The 24,422-nt window shown below is 37.9% G+C and overlaps 1 protein-coding gene across 1 annotated transcript; it reads right to left on the reverse strand.

Annotated features, from left to right (window-relative positions):
• Window positions 1–21,261: 21,261 nt before the first annotated feature.
• On the reverse strand, window positions 21,262–22,692 carry LOC131859228 (UPF0481 protein At3g47200-like). Its single transcript, XM_059212803.1, has one exon. The coding sequence runs from the start codon at window positions 22,690–22,692 to the stop codon at window positions 21,262–21,264; it is 1,431 nt and encodes a 476-aa protein (XP_059068786.1).
• Window positions 22,693–24,422: the final 1,730 nt, after the last annotated feature.

Below are 24,422 nucleotides of genomic sequence, written 5' to 3' on the forward strand. Positions count from 1 at the left end.
ATATATAGTCTACATTCATTCTTTAATCATTTGAAAAATTAGTCTAAGAAATATCTCATTGCGGTGCTGAATTGATTATTTAAATTACTAAGTTCTTAAACAATCTCTTATCAACTCTTTTGTGTGCTGATGGTTCTTAATGGATCTGGAATTGGTTTATTATGTTGTTCAAAATGGACAATTATGTGGTTGTGGATTAAATTGGTTAAGCAACATTTGGGTCAACAATTATTGAGTTCAGTCAACTTAAAACTAAAAGAGTAAATGTATTGTTATCTTTTGATTTCACATTGATTTCTATGGAATAATGTTGAATAGTAAGTATTGTTGTTGAAATTACATGCTCATAGGATTTCAATAAGTGTAAGTAAATATATCTATCTTTATATTAAAAAATTTAGGATTACAAATTTCAAAAACACATATGAAAAAAACTTGTCTTCTCCACCAAATGAATAGATCTAGATGATCAACACATCAATAAGTATAGATTTTTAAAATTTTGTTTATGCATTCTCTAGAACTAAACAATAACTTATTATTTGTATGAAAGACTTTAGATAGTAACTGTAGTCACACAAATCTGTCCAGCTTAATTAAATAAATATTTGCTATTTATTTGATTAAAAATCCACTAGCCATTAGTTAATTAAATTAATATTTAATTAATTCATCTCCACACATTCTCCTATTAATTAAATAAATTATTCAATTTATTTTAATTAATTCATTAAATCAAATCCACAATCAAATAAATGAATAAAATCTATTTATTTAATTAAATCCCCTTATTCCTCTTTTAAATAAATTAAATAAAATATTTGTTTAAATCATTATCCCCCCCCCACTTGCATTTTCCTACAAATGCAACTTGCACACATTTATTGAAATAAATGAATTTCTATTTTAATAAAATCCTATTTTCCCTCACCCACCAAATCCACTTGCAAAATCTAATCCCCTTCTAGATTCTTCTAACCCCTTCCTAATTAGCCTAATCCATCCCCTAATTATTTTCACATTCCTAAGCAAAATGGAGTCACTTCTCAAAGACTCCAAAGTCTTTGAAAAGCATTTAATGTTTTGTGTGTTCAACAAATTAACCCCCAAAGTCTTCCAAGACCACTAATGGCTCTTAAATGACCATTTATGGCTCTTACATAACCATTTATGGTTATTTCAAACTTGTCTCCCCAAACATTTATTGTTTTGACCATATTCATCCATTTCACATTTGCACAAGAGTTTATCCATTGGATAAAAGCTTTATTCTTTGAATAAAGATTTTATTCATTCAACCAACCTTGACTTTAACTCCCAAGGTCATGCCAAGCATTAAATGCTTATTCCCTCTCCTCTCAACCTATCTCACATTGACACTTGTCATCTTGGGATTAGGTTGAAAGCCCTCACATGGATTTGAAATCATTCAATCCTGACCCTTGTTGAGATTACTCAATCTCAACCATTCATTGCTCCATTTTTCCTATAAATAGAGCCCATTTCTTCATAATCTAGATCCTGAAAACTTGTATTCATTTAAGCTATAAGCATTTTAAGAGAGCATTTTAACATAATCAACTAATATCTTGTCATTTTGGGTTAAAATCAATCATTTTAATATCATTTAGTATTTTAGCTTTTTATTTTACATTTAGAGCAATACTACAATCTCAATCCTCCATAAGCATCCATAGTGCAAAAAGCTGCTGAGAGCTACACTATTTTGGAACTTAGAGAGGAGAAGAACAAGGGAGAAGGAGCTAAAAGCATGTTAGGAGGTATTTGGAGATGCCTCATCATATTTGCTTCTTTAGTTAAATATACTTTCATGTTTTTAGTGTCTCTCTTGATATGCCTGTTTAGATTAGTTTTTGATTGACTAACACTAACGATTTTCTTGTGTCTTTTGTGTTCTTTATCATTGACTAACCTTGTCCATTTTGCAGGGCATCATTTGGTGAACCTGACGTGAATCGAACACCAAAAATATCATCATTTTTTAACAAACTAACATGTCTGAATGTTGAAAGTGTCACATAGGTTGCGCTTTGGTGCTATTGAACACGTTCTAGTGCTATCGATACTTATGGTTTTAGCACTATTGTTCTTACAATAGCGCTATTGTCTCAAGTTCAGCACTTTTGGAACTGTTTTGGTGCTTTTGACGTCGTTTTGGCGCTATTAACCATTTTTCAGCATTTTTGCCTCTTTGTCTTTCCCCTTCTTTCAGTGCTTTTGTGTTAAATAGCACCTCTGTTCAAACACAGGCTAGCACTATTATAACAGAATGTCGTAAAAATCACCTTGTAACCAAAAAAGTGAAAATTATAGGCTTGTGGAAGCCCCCCCTTGGACATAGATTTTACTAACAATTTGTTGTTTGTGCAGGTTAAAACTCACCATTAAAAATCACAAATTTTCCTTTGGTGCATTAAAACTTGAACAAACAAAATTTCATTGCTTTCTAGTTAGGATTACTCATCTTTTGGTGCTTTTAAAACTTGAACAAACAAAATTTCATTGCTTTCTAGTTAGGATCACTTGTCTTTTGGTGCTTAAAATCAACAAACAAATTTGATTTCCTTGCATCAAACTAAAGAATGTACAAATCCACACTTCAAATTTTGGTGCACATAAAATACACAATCCACTTGTTTTGATTTTTGCAAGCGATTTTACTTCATGCAAACGTGTTTTTTTAAGTTGACCAGGATTTCCAATTCCTAGATTACAACACATTGCCTTTGAAGTTAAAAAGAACACCATGGTTGTTGGAGCAACATCTCCAAATAGTTAGATCACATTGCAATGGTGGATTAAAAAGAACAAGTGTTTTTCATGTTTGGCACACTTGTGCACAAAAGTCAGTCAAGTGGTCCTACCTCTAACACACACTATCCTCTCCCTTGGCTTTCATGGTCCTAGGTGCAAGAGAAAAGTGTTAGTAACACTCAAATTTTATCTTTTTAAGAGAGGCCTGCCAAGAGATCGATACTCTTAGGAACGACCTCGCGCGATAAATCCTTTGAGCTGCTATAGAAATTAGGTGAGAGCGAAAGTTGTAGCCTTGGGTATAACTGCTCCTACAGTGAAACTGGTCGAAAGGACAAATGGGCCCCACCACTAGTTACAAGGCTCTTAAGTGAGTCACTGTAGAATGAACTTATGTCCAAAAAAATCGAACATGACTAAACACCTTTAAGTAGTAGCCCACTTGTTCTATTGATTGAGGATATTTGTGATATAATTTAGTGCAAGAGCATAGATGGTTTTGCTCCCAACATACTCATCAGACATATTTCCTTGAGTAGAAACATAGCTTTTTGAAAAGTCACTTGTGGCTTGATAAAAGTGGTGACTCCCCCATCATAGGGATCATCTATTTGTTATGCTCGTGCAAGACTTAATATATCACATCCTTACCTTCCATGGCGGGATTCATAAGGTATGTAGTACCAAAGTCGAAGAAATATCAAGATGTGGGCTAAATTTATCACAACTGGCCATTTGACCTTAGGGATAACAAGTGTTTGAAGTGTGTTCGTTTTAAAGACCAAGTACAAATTGAGCCGACTTCAGGCTTTGGAAATACACCTTAAAATATATCTAAAGGAAGGGTCATATAAAAAGTCTAAGGATTGGGTTGGTCTAGACCCATACTCATTTGTGTCTTTTAGGCAACATTCTTGTGTTTGTGTGCTTGCTTTGTTTTCTTGTCAAAGAAAAACCAGAAAATCAGTCCCAAACACAAAGTATTCATCCAACATTTCTCAAAAACAACCCAACACATCAAAAATAAAGTGCAAAACAACAAAGAGTCAAATTTTATGACCATTCTTCACATCTTGCGAAAGAAGAAGTGTCATCAGAATATCAACTTGAAAAGAAGACCATTAAGCTCAAAGGCTTTGATAAAAAGGAGGAAATTTTTCTATATAAATAGACAAATCTTTGTCTCACATAAAGTCTTTCTGCATCACATGCGTCTCTACATTCAAGGCAAAACAAACGAATTTGATTCCGAATCATTGAACCACAGAGCTTTTATGCAATATAGAGCTCTAAGTTATCACAAAAACCAAGGAGGTAAGATTAATCCCAACTTCTTCCCAAACGTCTATATCACATACAACACAACTCGAGAAATACCACCAACACCTGAAAGAGAAAAGGTAGAGTTTGTCCCATTTATAACACAAAGTTTTTATTGAAGTTGAAAACATTTCATCCATCATCTTCTTCACTCATTATCACTTCATCATCCATCCATTTCAACTCTCAAAACATTAAGAGGTTCTTGTCCCAAGTTCTCTTTTAGATATTGCTTGAAATCAAAAACATCACATCACTTTTTAGATTGTTTCTACATCTAGGATAAGCTCATCCTAAGAGACACATCTACGCAGGTTAAAACTAGTTCATGAGTGAATCCTCTCATTGCTAGGTAGTTAAATCTGTATCACATCTTGGATTTCTCTACACCTTATCACATCAAAATTTATCAAAACAAGAAAGCAATTCAAAAAAGGAATTTCGGTTACATCTACCTTAAAAGTGCTAGAGATCCACATGCAACACAATTCACCAACCATTAAACTTTCATTTCATCAAACAACTCATCATCATTTTCACTCAACTTCAACAAAGACTCATAAGCAAAATGGCCCAAACCCAATCACAGTCAAGGCAACGAGAAATAGAAATGGAAGAAGAAGAAGAGGAAAATCTCAATGAATTTCAAGAAGCACTTGGAGGAAATGCGAATGATGAAAACCCAAGTACTCCTACTCCTGCAACAATAGAAAGGGCCCAACATAACCCTCTCTTTAACAGACTATTTGACGAAATACTCAGGAGCAATGCGGATGCTCACTTCTTAAGACTTGCTCAAGAAGGAGTAAAACTCCCCTCTGACTTTGATCTTGCCCAATTAAGACAAACATCAGAAAGACAAAGTCACCATGAAGAGGAAAGAGGTAGAGATCCCATCAGATATAACATTCCTCGAGGTAACCCACCACCTCCTCCTCCAAATGAAATGGAGATGTTGCAGCAACAAGTCAAGAATCTCGCCCAACAGCTTCATAGTGGTGTCAAGACTAACCAATTCTCACTCAATGACATCTGTCCCTATCCTTTTGATAGGAATCTTTACATGCCACCATTTCCACGAGGGTTCGAAACACCCAAATTTGAAAAATATAGAGGAAAGGGGGATCCCTGTGATCATGTCAGAGAATTTCATTCCGCTTGTCTTGAAGTGGCATATGAAGACACCTACCTAATGCGCCTTTTCCCCCAAAGCTTGGGAGGAACAACCACATCATGGTTTTCCCACTTACCAGGGGGCATTAGAACATTTGAGGAACTTATCCAGAAATTCCTCGCTCATTACTCTCATAACATTGAACGCGACATCACCATGGCTGATCTGTGCAACACTAAACAAAAACTAGGTGAACTATTTTCATTATTCCTGCAACAATGGCGCCAAATGTCTAGTAGATGTTCTCTTCAGTTACCTGAATGAGAACTAGTGGAAATATTCATTTCCAACTTAAACGAAGAAATGGAATTTCACCTGGATGTCAAAGACACAGACTCTTTTAATGATATGATCACAAAGGGTTTGAAATGTGAATAGGCACTCATCAAGAAAGGACTCATCAAAATGTATAATGAACCAAAAGATGGTCCTCGCCCACGCTTCAATAGTGATAAACCAAGCTTCTGGAACAAGAACAAGAATATCATCAACGATGGGGTTGTGGATGCCAGGACTATCCAAAATGCACAACCTGTGGTTCAGTTTGCAGGACATAATCCTCCACCTCAGAATAACACAAATGATCCTTCCAATCAAGGTTGCATCACATCTCATGATGAACCAAGACCTTGTCGGCAAAAATAAAAACACACACACACTCCCTTAGGGGAACCCATTGAAACTGTCTTGGAACAACTCATTTCTCAAAATTTGGTCACTCTACCTAAAGTATCAAACTATGAGCCTCAAGTCAAACTAGCGTGGTGGAGAGATACTGAACACTGTGAATTCTATCAAGGGAGAGGACACAAGACAAGTAATTGTCACCGATTGAAAGATCTTATTCAGGATCTTATTGATCGAGGAGAAATTGAAATAGAAGGATATGACCCAAAAACAACCAATAATGATCATCTAATGTTCAAAAATCCACTTCCATCACAAGATAAAAGGGGTCCTTCCACTTCCAGGCAAGGCACTGATACCACTGATTATACACAGGCTGCGTATAATTACACTGTAAATCATCTATATGATGCTAGTGAACAAGTTGCAACTATAACCTTCAAAAATCCCAACTCAAATTGCAATGTTGTTACACGTCATGGCAAGGTCACCATAAAGGCAGCTCCACAAGGCACCACCTCCATCCCAAAACACTACAATCTTGTGGAACAATTAGATAAAATGCCTGCGCTTATATCCATTTTAGAGCTATTGCGCCTATCACCATCCCATAAAACTATCTTGGATCAAGCACTCCAAGAGGCATCAGTCCTTACAAATTTGAATACAAACCAATTTCAAGCCATGGTTGGAAGTATAAAGTCATCACCTTGTCTCACTTTTTTCGAAAGTGACAACTCTTCCTTCCAGCAACCTCATAACGCTTCGCTACACATTGAAGGATTTATCAATCAACATAGGATCAAGCGAGCCTTGATAGATAATGGAGCAGGCTTGAACATTTGTACACTACAGTTGGTCATAGCATTGGGCTATGCGGTAGAATCAGTGGATCCTCATAAGAAGATCATAATCAAAGCCTATGATGATGCAGAGCTTTCATCCAAAGGAGCTATGGTACTACCAATCCGAATGGGCTCTATGGTAAAACACATCATCTGTCAGGTTCTGGATCTTCCTCTGCTATACAATCTATTGTTAGGGAGACCTTGGATACATGCCATGCAAGCCGTTCCATCTACCTACCATCAATGTATCAAGTTCCCACATAACGGTGTAGAGATCACAATCCTAGGCGATGCAAATCCCTTTGCATATTGCCATAATATCAACCATCAACCAAAGATTACTGTTCCTAATAATAGAGAAGCCATTTTCTCCACATCATATATAAGTCCAGCCTCTCTTACCAGTTCAAACACCACTATACCCAAGCAAGAAAAGCTTAAAATGAAAATAGCAGAGGAAGGTCCCGGGGAATACAACTTGAGTCAACTCTTTTTTGTGAGATAGATGCCCACTTCTCCTAGAACACATGGTAAGCCACAACAGTTACTCTAGCCACCACTGATCACGCCAACATGTGCTTTGATGCCTTTCATCCTTGGAAAGAGTCAAGAGGAAGAAACCCAAGATGAGGACTTAGCGGAATGGATCTATAAAGATCCCATCACCACTGATATCCCGCAAGTTAAACTTCCTACAGCTCAGTATGGCAAAGGTCTCCTCATTATGCAACGAATGGGATATGATGGTCAGAGTGCTTTGGGATATTGTAAACAAGGACGACATGAACCTTTGTTGCCAGAATTAAAACCCAAAGGTAATACAGGCCTAGGCTTTGAGAAAGAAATCTTTCCTAAACTCAGATTCAAAGGAAAACCCAGCAAACCATTATGTCAGCCTACAACAAAAAGGACACCTTTCATCATTAAAACAACCTCAAGCACCATCCCAACTACCCCATCAAGGCTCACAAACCCAACGCAACCATCACCAATGCCATTCATTCCACCAAATGATGCTATAATCCCATCACCAGCGCCATTAGCAGCAGCAACTGTATCAGAACCCACAACAGTATCTATGGCACTAGCAGTTCCAGCAGAAACCACTGAGTCAATATTACTGATACTCCCCATATCAGATTCCTTGATCCCCATCAAACTCCCTACAACACCGATCACTACAAAGGTACATAAACCAATCACACCTTCAGTGTTTAACTCAAAGGACATCCCAGTATGGTATAGTAATCGGATGCTGGAAAGCGATTCAGAGACTGACTCACATGAATGGGAATTTGATTTTGTGCAGCTTAACACTTCAGATGAGGAAGACACATCACCACCTCCACCACGCAAAGACATCCCTATTTACAGAGAACCACAGATAAAGACCACTTGGGTTTTTGAGCTGGAAACATCTTCCATAGACCCTACGTCTCATCCTATGCCTGATTCTGACAGGGAGAGTATCATTAATGACCTTCACCATAACGTCTTAACCCTCACTGATACATCTAATGCACTTAACCTAATTGATGAAGTAATGCCCATTATCCACCCTGAACTCATCGAATGGAACCAACCAAATCCCCCATGTCTTGACTTCTTCCAAAACGATGAGGCCATCATTGAATTTTTGGAATTAAGGGATAACCTACCAAGAAGGGATCACAAAGCTGGATTCACCATTGAACTAAATAGCACAACATACTTCGGGGCAGATGCCAAACCTTTCAGCTGCAAAAATATAACAATAAAACATGGATCTTCCAGTGAAAACCACACTGTGGCACTTTTTGATCCCACAAAAGTAAAAAGAAAGAGCTTATCCAATGGTGAAAACCTCTCTGAGGTGCTTGAGGATGAAGGGTTTGACATTCTCCCTGCTAATGCACAACAGGAATGATCAACGATTCTCATCGAGAAACCAAAGAATACAATTTGGGGACTCCTAAAAATCCTCATCTCATACATCTAGCATCTCTTCTCACTCTAGAGGAATAGCCTAAGTTTATAGAGTTCTTCTAGAAGCATCAGATCAACTTTGTATGGTCATATGCAGACATGCCTGGGCTTGATCCTGATTTAGTCATGCATCACCTCACTGTCGTAGAAGGAGCCAAACCTGTCAAGTAGAAGCTTTGTAAGATGCATCCTCAAATTCCAGTACTAGTCAAAATAGAACTCAAGAAATTCCTAGATGTTGGTTTCATTAGGCCAATTGATTATGCAGAATGGATCTCCAACATTGTGCCTGTCGGCAAACCAAAAGGGGGCATCCGCATTTGTACTGACTTCAGAGATCTGAATAAGGCCTATCCTAAGGATGACTTCCCCCTACCAAATATCGACATCATAGTAGATCTGACAGCAGGACATGCCATGCTTTCACTCATGGATGGCTTTTCAGGATACAATTAGATAAAGATCACACCAGAGGATCAACATAAGACAGCCTTCACATGTCCATGGGGCACATATTGCTGGAATGTAATGCCTTTCGATCTAAAGAATGCAGGAGCGACCTATCAAAGAGCAATGACCACCATCTTCCATGACATGATGCATACTATGATGGAAGATTATGTGGATGACTTACTAGCAAAATCACTCACCAGAGAAGGGCATCTCCACATCTTAGATAAAATCTTTGATAGACTGGAACAATACCATGTTCGGCTCAACCCAAAAAAATGTGTCTTTGGAGTAACCTCCGAAAAGCTTCTAGGATACATTATCTCAAGCAAAGGTATTGAAGTCGATCCAGCAAAAGTTAAGGCAATCATGGACATGCCACCACCAAAGAATATCAGTCAGCTAAGGACATTACAAGGGCGGCTTCAATCCATTCAAAGATTCATTGCACAATTGGCCGATAAATGTCACCCATTCACACACTTGCTACACAAGAAAATTTGCTTTCAGTGGGATGCCCAATGCCAGCAAGCATTTCAGACACTTAAAGACTATCTCATGAATCCACCATTGTTGATCCCACCAGATCCAAGTAGACCGTTGTTACTCTATATCTCAGCAACAAGTACAACATTGGGTGTACTACTGGCACAACATAACATGGAAGGAAAAGAGTGTGCTGTTTACTACATCTCTCGCACACTGGTGGGCTATGAACTCAATTACACACCTATTGAGTGAGCTTACCTAGCAGTAATCTTAGCAGCCACTAAACTGAGGCACTATCTATCAACACATAAAGTGCAACTCATTGCAAAGATTGATCCACTCAAGTATTTACTTAGCAAAGAAGCATTGACAGGTCGCTTAGCCAAATGGGTAATGATTCTAAGTGAATTTGACATCGAGCATGTGGATCGTAAAGCTATCAAAGGTCAAGTTATTGCAGATCAGTTGGCCAATGCACCCCTCACAGGCGATCATCCTCTCATTTCCAATTTTCCAGATGAAGAGATATTCATGGTCACAACAACACAACCATGGAAATTATACTTTGATGGTTCATACACTAGGCATGGCTCGGGGGTAGGCATTCTATTTATCACACCTCAAGGTGACAGCATGTCGAAGTCTTACAGGCTCACATTTCCATGCACCAACAACATAGCAGAGTATGAGGCCTTGATTAGAGGACTCAGGCTAGCCATACAATGGAAATTACAAGAACTGCAAGTATATGGTGACTCACAACTCATCATTCGACAAGCAACTGATGAGTATCGGACCAAGGATGATAAACTCATGCCATATAAGCAAATGGTGGACAATCTAAAAAAATCATTTACTACTATCACTCTTGAGCAGATACCAAGAGATCAGAATCGAGTCACTGACGCTATGGCTACCATCGCATCTCTCCTAGATCTTCCACAGAATTCAACACGCTATGAGTTCTTGGTAGAACAGCTTTGGATTCCCGCTTATGATATCCCCGAATCCGAAATAATATGTCGCCTTGTCGGTTCTGAATCCCCATGGTACGGTGAGTTCTACACCTATCTCCACGATCACACCCTTCCTCCCAACCAATCTAATAACCAACGTAAAACCTTCATTCGCCAAACTACTTGATATACCATTATTGCTGAAACCCTATACCGACGCAGTCTTGATGGTACTCTCCTTCGATGTTTGGAACAAGGTGAGATAACAAAGGCTTTGGAAGAGGTACATGAAGGAATTTGCAGGACTCAGTCAAGTGGTTCGTCACTAGCCAAGAAACTCATGCGCGCTGGATATTATTGGCCATCTATGGAAAAAGATTCTTACTACTTTGTTAGAAAATGCAAGAAATGTCAAGTTCATGGTGACCTGATACATGCACCAGCCCAGGAACTACAACCAATCACAACACCATGGCCTTTCTATCAATGGGGCCTTGACCTTGTGGGTAAGATTCATCCATCTTCATCCAACGGCCATAAATTCATTATTACTGCCACCGAATATTTCACAAAGTGGATTGAAGCTGTTCCACTTACCCAAGTCACCGGCAAGCAGATCGCCTTATTCATCCTCAACTACATCATCTGTCGGTATGGTGTGCCCATGTCCATCATCACAGATAACAGTCTTCCTTTCAAAATCAGGATGTCCATGAACTTTGTGAGAAATTTCATATCCAACACCTCATTTCCACTCCCTATTACCCACAAGGCAATGGTCAGGCCAAAGCATCCAATAAAAACATATTAAGAATCCTCAAGAAGATAGTCAATGATGCCGGTCGTGATTGGCATGTTCAACTAAATCCAGTGCTATGGGCATATCAAACTAGCATTCGAACCCCTATAGGTGACCCTCCTTATTCATTGGTCTATGGTGCAGAAGCTATCTTGCCTATTGAGGTGGAGATACCATCATTATAGGTTTCCTTGCACAATCTCATCGATGACGAAGCCTACAGAGTATCCCGTCTTCAGGACTTAGAGTTACTTGATGAGAAACGACAAGCTACATACAATCACCTCAAAGCCTATCAACAGTGCATGAGTAGAAGCTACAATCACCGAGTTAGATCTCATACATTTGAGGTAGGTGATCTTGTTCTATGAGAGAATCCTCGCAACCAACCACATAGAGCACATCAGGGCAAGTTTGAATCAAACTGGCTGGGCCCATATGTTGTTACTGCTGTATTCGGGTCTGGGGCATATCTGTTGGCTACATCAGAAGGAGAACTGCTCGCAGATCTAATTAACAGCATGCACCTCAAACAGTTTTATACCTAAGCTATCCAGAGCATCAGGATCCCCTGCAGATCAGAAAATACCAAAAACATTCAGAAAAATGTCCTGAAGAAATACAAAAAACATTAAAAAAATTAAAGAAAAATCATGCATCCAAATGGTGAACAACCACTCCGGTGGCACCTTGGGTAAGTACGATGGTGAAAACCTAGCAAACAGGTGCCACTCGTAAAGACAATGGCTCCAATATCTTTCAGGCTCATTGCGATCACATTCATACATACACACATCCATCCATCCAAACCATGGCTTGCTATTTGATCTGCAATAAAGAGATAGTACTTCATGCGTCTTGCATCCCACTCTATCATAGTCATGTCTACACTTGGGGGCAATACCCTTAAAATCTAGATGATGGAAGTGGATTCTACATTACTTATGATTCAAAATCCAAAAACATTCAAAAATGTCTCCCAAAAAACTCCAAAAACATTAAAAAAAGTCTCACAAAAATCCAAAAACATTCAAAACTGTTCCACAAAATCCAAAAACATCGAAAATCACACAAAAACATGGCAACACCTTGTACATACTCATCCACATAGATGCAAATCAAACATTGACATAATACTCACACAATGACCATTTATCAATCAAACCACACAATCAACATGAACACTCAAAATTGTCTTTAAACAAGGATGCATCCTTCCTTACCAAAACAAAGACAAAAGTGATGTTTTCTTTGACAAGAAAATTATGTTAAGCTATCAAATACTTGGTTGATTTGTGAGTACAATCATTCGTTTATCTGTATCGGGATCTTTCAGCATTGTTTTGTATCATTTGCGCATTATTTTCGATGAAGTTTTGGGGCATGTACTAATGGTGTCTACGTGGGATGTTCACTAGGCTACGTGATCTTATGCCAAATGCAGTCATAGATCATTACAGCTTGCTGACTACAGCGTATACCTCGACCATATGAACATGAACCATTACCAAGGATCCCTATTCTTTATTCTTTATGTATATACTGTTTGTTTGTACGTACAATGCTCTTTCTTTGGTTCCTCCTCAGCCAAATTGGATAAAGGTTTTTATTTCTTAGTACGGTATGCACTTGTCTCAGGATATGATCAGCCTAAGATCAAGGAGGACGATCCAAGTCATGCATGAACAGAGATAATCCTTATCTATTCCGCAAGCAATACTCTGGTCGACTTGAACCTTATATCAAGTCGTTTGTATTAACTTGCTATATCAAATCCATGTAAGGAATACTCAGGTCATCTTGAATCATTATGTCAAGATGCTTGTATTCTCTTCCAACATTTTAAAGCTCAATGATGAAAATAGAGCACTATGGATCGTCATTTCATCTCATTTGTTTATATCTTGCATTCTGTTGCATATCACCCATCCATTCATTCATTCATATGTAGGCTTTATATGCAAAAGTGACCATTACAGCTGATCTTGGATACAATCACGACCAAGTACTCTGATACATCATCAATGCATCATGCAAAATCTTAAAAACCTTGCATTCCTCATTGTCATATCATCACCGCATTTTGGTGTATCTTGCATTTAAGTCCATTCATGTCATTTTTAACTTAATATTGCATATAGTTCATTTTTTTTTGACATTAGTTTTCATTAATCATTTGCATCATTGCATAAATCATAAATAATTAGATTCATTCATGGGCTCAAATTGTCTTTAATTGTTTTAAATCATTTACTAGGCATTCATTTAGTGTCAATTATCCATCATCAGTTCATCATCCTTTATCATTTATTATTGCATCCATTCATTAGTGAAAAAGTGCATTCATTCATTATTAAAGTATCTTATTATGCTCATTTTAAGATTCATTCACATTACATTCATTATCCTCTTTTTAAAATTGCATTAAGGTGCAGTTATTAAAACCACCAGTTATAATATCATCATATTATCATTTTTAATTAAAACATATAAGAGCATTTAAAATCATAAATCCATTTGTTTCCAAATATTGGGTCATACCATCCTATATATCCATTATACATATGCATTTGTTTAAGCATTATCATATAAACATTTGTACTTTACATTTTGTTTATCCATATTACATTCATCTAAAAACATCTAGATGCATATCCATACATAAAATCAATCATTCAACCATTGCATTAACAACATCGCATAAATCATCTCATCATTATATCGCCATAGGAAACACCAAAATCTTGTTCATAAATCATCATAAGCATACATCATCATCATGGCATTACATACATAAAGCATTACATCAAAAATCAAACAAATCATACATATATAAACCTGCATTCATATGTCAGTATCCAACATCATAAATCATCATAAAAACATGCATAAAAGAAACATCTCATCAAATGCATACATGAACACAAATCCATCTAAACAATAACTCATCATCCTGCATAAACATCCATAAAAATCAAATGCATATCATCCAAATATGGGATCTCCTCATATATATCATCTCATATATCAGAGTACAATGAAGTCTACAAAATCAGCTATCAAGAGGCATCCAAGATACAGTCCAAAAAATAAACAATGATATAATACATATATGCAAAAATGCTCTCTCAAATGCCACTCTGGCCAGATGCTGTACCACCACCACCATCGCCACCTACACTCCCACCGGTGCCTGCACCACCTGATCCATCTCTCTGTGGAGGCCTCATTGAACCCCCACTCCCTCTGCATCCCTTGATCTCTCCCTCCGTAGAGGACCCATCACACCCCCACTGCTCTACGCCCTCTACGATCGCTCTGATCTAGCCTGCCTCGTCTGAGAATAGCTGAGAGCTCGCTGACTAACTGGCACAACCTGCTCATATAAACCCCGCCAGTAGTCTATCTCTGTCTGTGCTCGTCATATCTCCCTCATCACCTCCCCTGTAGGACCCTGTGCTCCTACTCCCATCTGGACTCTCTCCTGCAGCTCGACCAATCTCTCCACTGCACTATCGCTCTCTCGCAGCACCACCACCAGTTTTGCCTCCCGTGCAAATAGCTGCACATCCCTAGCTACCACCTCCACCTCCAAATCCTCTATCCGGGTTTGCAAGCATACAATCATATGATCTCATAGATCTCCAGTGGCTCCCTCCCCGATGTCCATCGCCACCTCACCTGTACCACCCTCTCCAGTAGTCTCCTCTCCTTTGTCCATCGGGATCTCTCTCTCCATCCCCCTCCCACTCAGCTGAACTCCCCCCAGTATCAATGGTCTCTATGATATCTGTAGAGGCAGTCCACCTCTCCCTCTCTGCTGACTCCGCATCCCCAACCCACCACCTCCTCCACCACCTCCTCCTCCCCCACCTCCTCCTCCTCCTCTCCTCCATCTCCATCCCCTCTCATCCTCAAAATCTGGGATCGGCTCTGTTGGATCTGATATCCGTAGGATCGGGTGCACTACCCGGTACTGCGTGTACTCGTCTGTAACACTTGCATCCACGACCCTCTATCGTATATCTCATGGTCTCACCTGCAGTGTCTGGAACTCTGCCAGTGCCTGATCATATGGTAGCACTGGACCCCATGCATACCTCTCCTGAATAACCTGAGCATACTCTCCTGATCCACTGGGCAGTCCCTGCTACCATCCAAACTGTCTCAGCACTCTCCCAGGCACCTATCTCTCTACATGGTACGAGGTCCTCCCAATGAGGAATCGAGACATAAAAACATAAGGTAGTGCCTCTGCGTCATCATCCCATAGCTCACACTCCAAGTATGGCTGCCATATCATTGCATCCAGATCATCCAACACCCGCTGCCACCACTCTAACTTCCCCAGGTGGGGTTGACTCATCATGCCACTATACATGAACATGTACGGCTGATCTACCACACGAAATCGCAGACTCACCGGTCGAGTCACTGGTAGGTGCTCCCAGGCCCAAATATGCAGTAATGTCATGCCCACTGCTAATGAACCCCTCTCCTAGTAAACCACCTCATGGAGCTCCTGGTACAAGTGTGCCAGCACACACGACCCCCACGCAAAATGGGTCCCCTCGGTAACCATCATCTCGATCACCTGTCCCCACCCCATGGCCAAACCATGTGATCGCCTATCTGGACAAAGCAGTCTTCCCACGATACCTGATAAAACTGCTGGAAGAGGCTCATATAAAGCGGCTATCTCCTCCCAGGCAATCGAGCCATCATCAAAGAAAACATCCTCATCAAAAATCCTCTGCACTACAAGAGTCCCCCAAGATCTATCATATGTGACTAGCTCCCCTTGAATCGGAATCCGTAGGATGCACCACACATTCTCCAGGGTCACTGTCATCTTCCCCTGAGCCAGATAGAAGGTGCACGTCTCACTGTGCCACCGCTCTGCTAACGCTATGATCAAACTGTGATTGATACAAATCACGGGCATGTGCATCACCTCATATAGTCAAGTTGCAGCAATGCAATCAATCTTCACCTCGGTCAATCAATCCCACAACCCCTGTGTCGCAGGATGGCGCTCGCGTAACTGCAACACGCCTAGCTCCTCCTGCACATGGACATTCATCAATCACCATCAGTTGTTTTGTTTTCAAACTTTCTTAAGTTTAAACCTAGACTATCATCAGATACTTTAATCAAGTATCTTCGGGTCTCAACAGGTAAGCAATCATGGCCACCTAGACTTAAACGGGCATTTATCCTAAACAAATTACCTAAGTCTCATCAGGTTGCTATGGTTCAAAACAACTCCCACTTCACCTCACCATCCAGCCATCATTGGCATTCGGAGATTCTCTTCATCCAAACTGGGGCATATCTTTATCCTAAAGCAATAGCGCTATTTTACTATCAAAAGCGCTAGTTTCCCAACAATAGCACTACAACCCTGACACAAGTGCTCAATCAACTATCCCATAGCGCTAAAACTAGAAATGCGCTAGAAAAACTACACAGTAGCGCTAATCAAGCTCAATAGCGCTCAAATAAACCCTGAATAGCACTTATTAATCAATAGCGCCTAAACTTGCCTACAATAGCGCTAAAGAAAATAAAAAACACTCAAACAAAGGGACAATAGTGCCATTAGGGCACAATAGCACCATTACGACACAATAGCACTAGTTCATGGAGCAAAAGTGCCAAAATCGAAGTTCCAACGTTCTTGCTCCGACTCGACTAGGACTCAACTAAAAACATATCAAAAAAGCCTAAAAATTAAAAATTCAAATTTGCGTACTGCCAGTCCATAGTCGTCTGGGCGCTGGAACCGTTAGACTTGCTCGAATCTATGCTCTGCTATCGGTATTGGCATCCTAACTGTTGCTCGCTCCTCCAAATGTCCTTATGAAAGCTCTGGTTTCACACTAGTCGCGGTCACAAATGATCCTGTTTTCATCCCTTTCACCCCATTTATACCCTTCACCGTCATTGTAACTTCCCCCCGCTCACCGCCGTGGTCCCCATGAACTTCCCGAGCCCCCCATTTCTCCATTTTTCCCCCGTTTTCTTCTATTTTTCACCCGTATGGCTAACTTCTTTTCTTCTAACACCCTGCCAATTTTCATTCTTTTTCGAGAGATCGCCAGATTTTTTGAAATTTTTTGGTCCATCTCTCGAAGGGGCATGCCACCCATTAAATTAAAATAATAGTTTCACTTTATAATTTATTGAAATTAAAATAAATAAATATTTCAATAAATTCTAAAATAAAAGTATTATATAGTTTTACCTTAACACTCAAATAAAACAAATTGTTTTAATTTAGATTATTAGAATAAAACTAATTTCAGAAACCCAAGATAGGAGATATCATGTACCTTTCACATGGAGGGTTTTTTTTTCTTTTTCCAAGTGCTATATTTGGCAAAGGGCATGTAGTTTTCAGGGGGGAGATTTTTGTTTTCTCTTAGCTCTATCTTTAGTAGACTTGGCATGCAGATTGTTAATGGAAGAGGTTTACTTTCTTTTTTAGTGCTATTTTTGGCGAATATGGCATGTAGTTTTTTAGAGGATGAGTTCTTTTTTCAAGGGTATATTTAGCAGTTTGGAAGTTCTACTTACAACAGAGGGAGTCTTTTTCATGCACAATTAGTTGGGGACCTATTTTTGGTAGCATAGACTATTTTAAGCAGGGTTACGCGTGAGTTTTTAATGCTATTTTGGGGAAATTCGCCCAGAGATTTTTCTCATGCAGTTTTTCATTTTTAGAGTTTTGGAGGAGATATTCTACATGGTATCTATATATTCTTCTATTCTCCTTTTTTCCCTCTGGTTCTTTCTTTTTTGCATATAGATTTTGCAAAAAAGCATTGTATCTTAGCACTTCAGTTTTTTAGTTTTATATAGCAGCATTCCTTTGATATTACAGAGTTTCGTATGTCTACCATGGTAATAGTGCATGTTCATTTGCAGATTTGATAGAGATTTACTGTGTCTTGATCTAGAAACCTTTGAATTGCAATCTATTTTATGTGAATGTATTTTCTGCTTTTCATATAATCATAGGTTTTAGGTTGTGTATAAGGGGTATTTTGTCAATTTGGTTTTGAAACTGGTTTTCCTTCCAAGTTTATGATCCCCTTAGACCCTTCTCGGGAAATATTTATATGGTTGAAGAGTACAATTATTTTGTGTGGGCGAACTTCTGTCATATTTTGGTAGGTTATTAGGCTATTATCATAATAATTTTGGTGTATCACCTCCTAGTTTAGTTGAAGCTTTCATTATTTTTCAGAATTATTTCTCACTCTTTTCCACACTAGTCTTTTAGTTTTAGGAGGGATTCAAGGGAAGCCGACCCATAACTTGAAGATTCACCTTCACTTTGAGCAACCCATAGGCTCGAAGGTGTTTCCACGTTTCACAAGATTTCTTGGTTTCACACTTAGCATCATGGGTGCAATCCTTCATTACAACAAGAGTGATTGCAGTTTAATGTGGCTATAAGAAAGATTAACAACCTTGAGGAAATGGTAGAGGTGTATGCTAAGGCTGATAAATGGGCAATGGAAGAAAAGGATGAATTGGTCTGGGAGGCTGCTAGTAATATGGTTAGAAAATGAAAGAAGGGGGACAAGGTTGATGGGATGCTAAATGAACTTAGTGAAAATTTGTCTTAGAGAGATGAGAGTAACATAGTGGTGGAGCCGAAGGAAAGCCAAGAGACCGTGAGATGAAAAATTGAGGATATGTCTATGTTGAGCCAATAGATGGCCTTGAAGAATTTATCCTCCTTGCAAACTATTTAGAAATAAATTGATTGCAAGAAAGAAAAATGCAAGAGACATGTGATGTCTCCCTTTGCTATGATGGAGCTCCCTACCTTAGTGGACAAATCTACTTTGAAATCTAGTACTCTGAACTCTATTAATGATTCTAACAAAAAAAATTATTTTTTGATTAAGTCATTGGATTGTGTAAAGATTGGCAAGATGCTAACACCTCTACCTAGTAGACCACCCCATTGTGTCTTGGCTAGTGGTTGGTTGGTTTTTGTTCAAGTTGGTTCTGTCTCTGGTCTTTGTCTAGTTATATGGTGGTTCCTCGTTGATTTTGGTGTTTTTTTTTCGGCTAGGTGTGCATTCCTTATGTGCCCTAGGTGTTGTTGTTTAGCAATTATGTAAAGGTTCAGGCCTATCCTTCTTGTTATTAGTTACAACAAATAATGACTAGTAGAAATAATATAGCACATGCTATAAAGCTTGAAGGGGCATAAAAACATAGGAAGAAATATCTAGGCCCAAGGGTTTCTCAAACCACAATACTCAAATTATAGTTCAAGGCATCAAGGGTCAAGTGATCATGTAAGAAACAAAAAATTTGAATTTTAATTGAATACAATGGTGAAAGTCTTGAAAAGATGAAGAAGTCTAAAATCTTGACATGAAGAAGGGAAAGACAGAGTTGGAAGAAAAGACATGGCATGATGGAGAACCATAAAACTATGAATGGAATAAAAGAAGACAAGAGTCAGAAGAATAAGCATAATCAAGGGGGTAAAACACATAATAGATGGAAATAGGGAAGACATAAGTATGAACCTAATTTATACAAGCTTTGATTAAATTTGAAATGGGATATATATATTTTTATTTATTCCTAAAGTGAGCAAGCATCAAGAGACTAGTGACTACCATCTACACCCAAAAAGAAGTAATGTTGTAGAAAGAAATAATTCTATTGTTACAGAAGTATTACGAATCATGTTGAAGACAAAGAAGCTATTTATAGTTATTTTGTAGAAGCATTGGTAATGATAGTATACCTAAAAAATTGTAATCTCACAAAATCAATAAAGAAAAATATACCAAAGAAATACTGGAATGATCATAAGAATTTTGTAGCTTATTTTCATGATTTTAGTGATATAAAATTGTATATATTCTAGATCAAGAGAAAAATATGTTAGATGCAAAATATAACCTTTGTACTTTAATGTGATATCTTGATAAAAATAGAGCCTTATAACAAAAAATAAATTGTGAGTCAAGGCAAGTGCTTTACATTGAAGGTGGAATTATAGTGGCAGGAGGATGTACGTTAAACAATAAAAGTAGTTCAGAAAAGAGAAGATGCATTGTTCATTTTCTTCTAGTAATCTTTAGTAGTAGCTAAGTTCAAGTCATTCATACTTATGTTTTCCAAATAAACCAAGTAGTGTTGCTAGTTCAGTTTCTTCTTCATGAAATTCTTCAACGATTTCAATTGCAAAGTCTTCAACAAACATAACAAGCTTAATGAGTGAAATTTATCAAAGCAATCCTAATATGAACCAAATTATTAATTTGGCTTTACATTGAATTGATTGGATTTTAAGATGTAATGAAAGAAAAAAATATGGATTGATGCTATGAATGTAGAAGTGGAAGTGATATATGAAAAACAATACATGGCAACCAATGTAACTTTGAAAACGTAAATAAGTGGTTTAGGTCAAATGATTCTTTAAAGGTATATAAAATGTTGATGGTTATATGAAATGACATAAGGAAAAACTTATTGCCAAGATCTTTGTATAGACAACTAGAATATTTAAATAAAAAAATAACCTTGCTCCAATTGCAAAAATTAATAGAATCAAAGATTATGTTAGCAATTATTGCACGATACAAATAAAATATGCCTCAATGAATTATATATAACTCTTCCTTTACTACTTTTCTAATTATTTTATTTTTATAAATAATATGACAACATGTAATACCTACGTATAAACACTCAAATGCTCAATCTACAACAATTTGGAATATACCAATGCATATTTGCTTTCACACAATTAACTAAGAGTAGGCAGCACGCTATCTAATAAAAAAACTATAGCCGTGTGATGTACGTTTCTTCCTATACGATCTTTTGCCATATATTGACGAGAGTGGGTATGGCGGCGGATACCAAAACCGCGAGACCCCAAAAGATTGAAGCGTTCCGCCAGAACTTTGGGTGCCTGTGTTTAGAATCACTTAACAGGATTTGAAAATTGCTTTTATACCACTCATTGATCTGCATCTTCAGCTTCATGAAAGGATCCTGCTCTGATTCAAAATTGATTCCCTTGCCAAGATTATTCAACATGTAGGCTACTTCTTTGTCCGTGCCCATGGTGCTCTGGATAATTTGAAACTTCCTGAGCACAGCAACATCTGCTTCGGTCTCCACCAAGCTATTCAGCAGATACACATAATATGAAATTGCAGTGAATCCCTGGCAGACCTCCAGAGCCATCAGATTCCTCAGAATTACTTCTGTACTGTCAGTGATCCAAATCGTGGGGAGCGAAAGAGTTCTCCTTTTGAAAGTCATCTTTTCGAGGGATGGAAGTCCGTCGTAATGACTGAACTTCATTCCTGCCTTGTGTAAGTCTCTGGTAGAGGCCATCAGAGTCTGATGCCTAATTAACTTGGGCTCTTCTGATTGAATGAGGAGCTTTCGCAGGAGACCTTTTATTGCAAAGCGAAGTTTGTTACCTCCACTAGGCGGTGTCTCTTTTGAATCTTTTGGGTCTTCCACAATTAGACTCTGGAGTAGCCCGAGAATATGTTTATATTTCTCAAGATCATCAAATCTCTTCAAATCTGGATTGTCAGGCCCATTTCGCAAGAAAGGGTGAATTTGAGGAATAATACCGTTGCATAGCAATCTCAGCAGCTCTTTCTTAGCTTCTGCCTCTGAACCTTTCTCCACTTCCAATAACTTTATCAGGACCTTAATGGGGATTTGATTTTCAAGCATCAGAATATCACTAAGAACATCAAATTGACAGGACTTGACTCTATTACTGTTGAAAATGGGATGACAATGCTGCTGTGGCTGTTGTTTATTCTGCTCTCCAGTAGTCAAAACTCTTAAGATCTCTAAAACAAAGCATCCATCCAAAGTGAAAACCATCGCTATGGTTTCGTCCCTGTATTCAAATTCTTCTTCATAGCACCTTCTAATTTCACAAACAATATGTGCGACTGCATCATGTAAATGCAAGTGCTCCTCCTGTCTTGGTAGCCTGCGTGCCATCATCTCTGCGGCTTCTGCTTTGAGGCGCTCCACATTGGATGCTGGCTGCGCTATCACATGGTGATAAAGGCCAAGGCGGACGGCCCGAGGAGTGTAGGCTTCCTTCCGTAGAAACAACAGAAACTTGGGGACCCTGTTTATGGTCACCCCAAAGTAGCCTGAACCTGGCTTGCAGTCCTTGATGGATCTATCAGTAGTCCTCTCTGTCATATCAATTACCCATTTACTTTCCTCTTCCATAAACATAATATTGCCTTGCGACATCTTTCAGATTCTTCAATGTTAGAAATAAGATCTGCAAAAGGATGCTGCAGTCACTAATTGATTTGGCTCACAAACTACTGTCAAGAGAATGATATTATTATTTGTCAAGAGAATGATATTATTATTTGATAATGACAGTAAATCGTGTAACTTTAATTTGACTAATTTCATGAATGTTGATAAGGAGATTTCATAAAATACTGTCTTTGTGCTACAAAAATAAACAGAGTTTACTTAAATTTCATTAAACTGTTAAGTTTAACTTCAAATACAAATATTGAATACTAAATTCTATTGTAAATCATTGCCATGTAAAAAAAAATTGAAGTTATAATTCTTTTCTGAAACGAGAAGAGAGAATAATAACATAATTAACATAAATAATCCGTACCTTATTTGAGCTCAGGGAGAGGCAAACACCACTGATCAGCAGTAGAAACCCACGCAATCAATTTATCTTAATTTGGAGACAAACTTATTTGCACATTTTTCCTTTACTCTCTGAAGCTGCTCACTTTCACTTTTAACTTCTCATTTAAGATTCGGAAATTTGGAATTCCCAGCCTTGTTTTGCTTTCTCTTTTGACTACTTTCATTAAAGATAATGCGTAGGTTATGGAATATAGGCTGAATACAATTTTTTATATCATGTACAATTTCTTTTCAATTTTTTTTTATTAAATTATTATCATTCAACCCCCCAAAAAATCCATTGTTTATAATTATCCTCCAAATCTATTCATATATCTATTTCCTTTTTATAGTTATCCTCCCTAAATTTATATTTATCTATTAATATATTAGATATTTCTATTATTTTGTTTGAGCATCAAAAATGATATTTTAGATTGATTACTATAGCAGCCATGCCCAGTCTCTCTGTAGACATGTGAATTGTATCTGGAAAAATAATCTGATGGGAAGGATAAGATATTAAAGATAATGTTTGTAAAATCACTTCAAACAACTTGTATTCATACAGTTATTAGTACATATGATCAGAACCTTGAACAATTACTGCAGAGTAAACACGGTGGAAAACTATATACAATAAAAAACTGCTTTAAGAAAGAAAAAGAGGAAACATAGCATTGCTGGAAAATCGAATCAGCGACCTCAAGAAAAACGAGTGATCAAAGATATCGTCAAGGCATCGAATCATTGGTGGGTAACACTGACAAGAAAAATGGAAACACGTCATCTCAATTCGAGGGAAGGAATTTATTTTTACGTCATGCAACCAAATAAGTGTAGGTTTTTGTTTAAAGTATTCAAAGATCAGATCTTTATTATGTAAATCTTTTGGCTTATACGATAAAGCAGCCTAGGGTTGTAGATTTCTCACAATACCCAAGAAATTAAATTTTCTAAAATAGACTCTGCTATATATTATCTTATTGCTTTTAACAAACAATATCATGAATAATACGAGTACTCTTCCCTTTTCTAGAGAAAGGGGATTGTGAAACAGGGAGAACCAAAGCGAGAGGAATGTTTGTTTACTGTTTTTTACTTTAAAAACAATGGTAAGAGATGATTGAGATGTTTGGTACTTGATTCTCCGATCGTAAACCAGGATAACATTGCATCCTTTCTTCCCTGGTTGTAAGAACGGCCACGCAGAACAAAAAGCAGGTTGTAAGAGTAGGACATTCAACGGTTTCGTATGATACAGTTTTGCTAAAATTTTTGTATAGCAAACAGTACACATCAACATTAGTAGTTCTAAA

This window comes from Cryptomeria japonica, chromosome 10 (genome assembly GCF_030272615.1).
Source record: "Cryptomeria japonica chromosome 10, Sugi_1.0, whole genome shotgun sequence".
In the NCBI taxonomy this organism is placed as follows: Eukaryota; Viridiplantae; Streptophyta; class Pinopsida; order Cupressales; family Cupressaceae; genus Cryptomeria; species Cryptomeria japonica.

Bases quoted from the DNA above. Each gene is read 5' to 3' on its own strand.
- LOC131859228 (XM_059212803.1), bottom strand. From the start codon at position 22,692: ATGTCGCAAGGCAATATTATGTTTATGGAAGAGGAAAGTAAATGGGTA.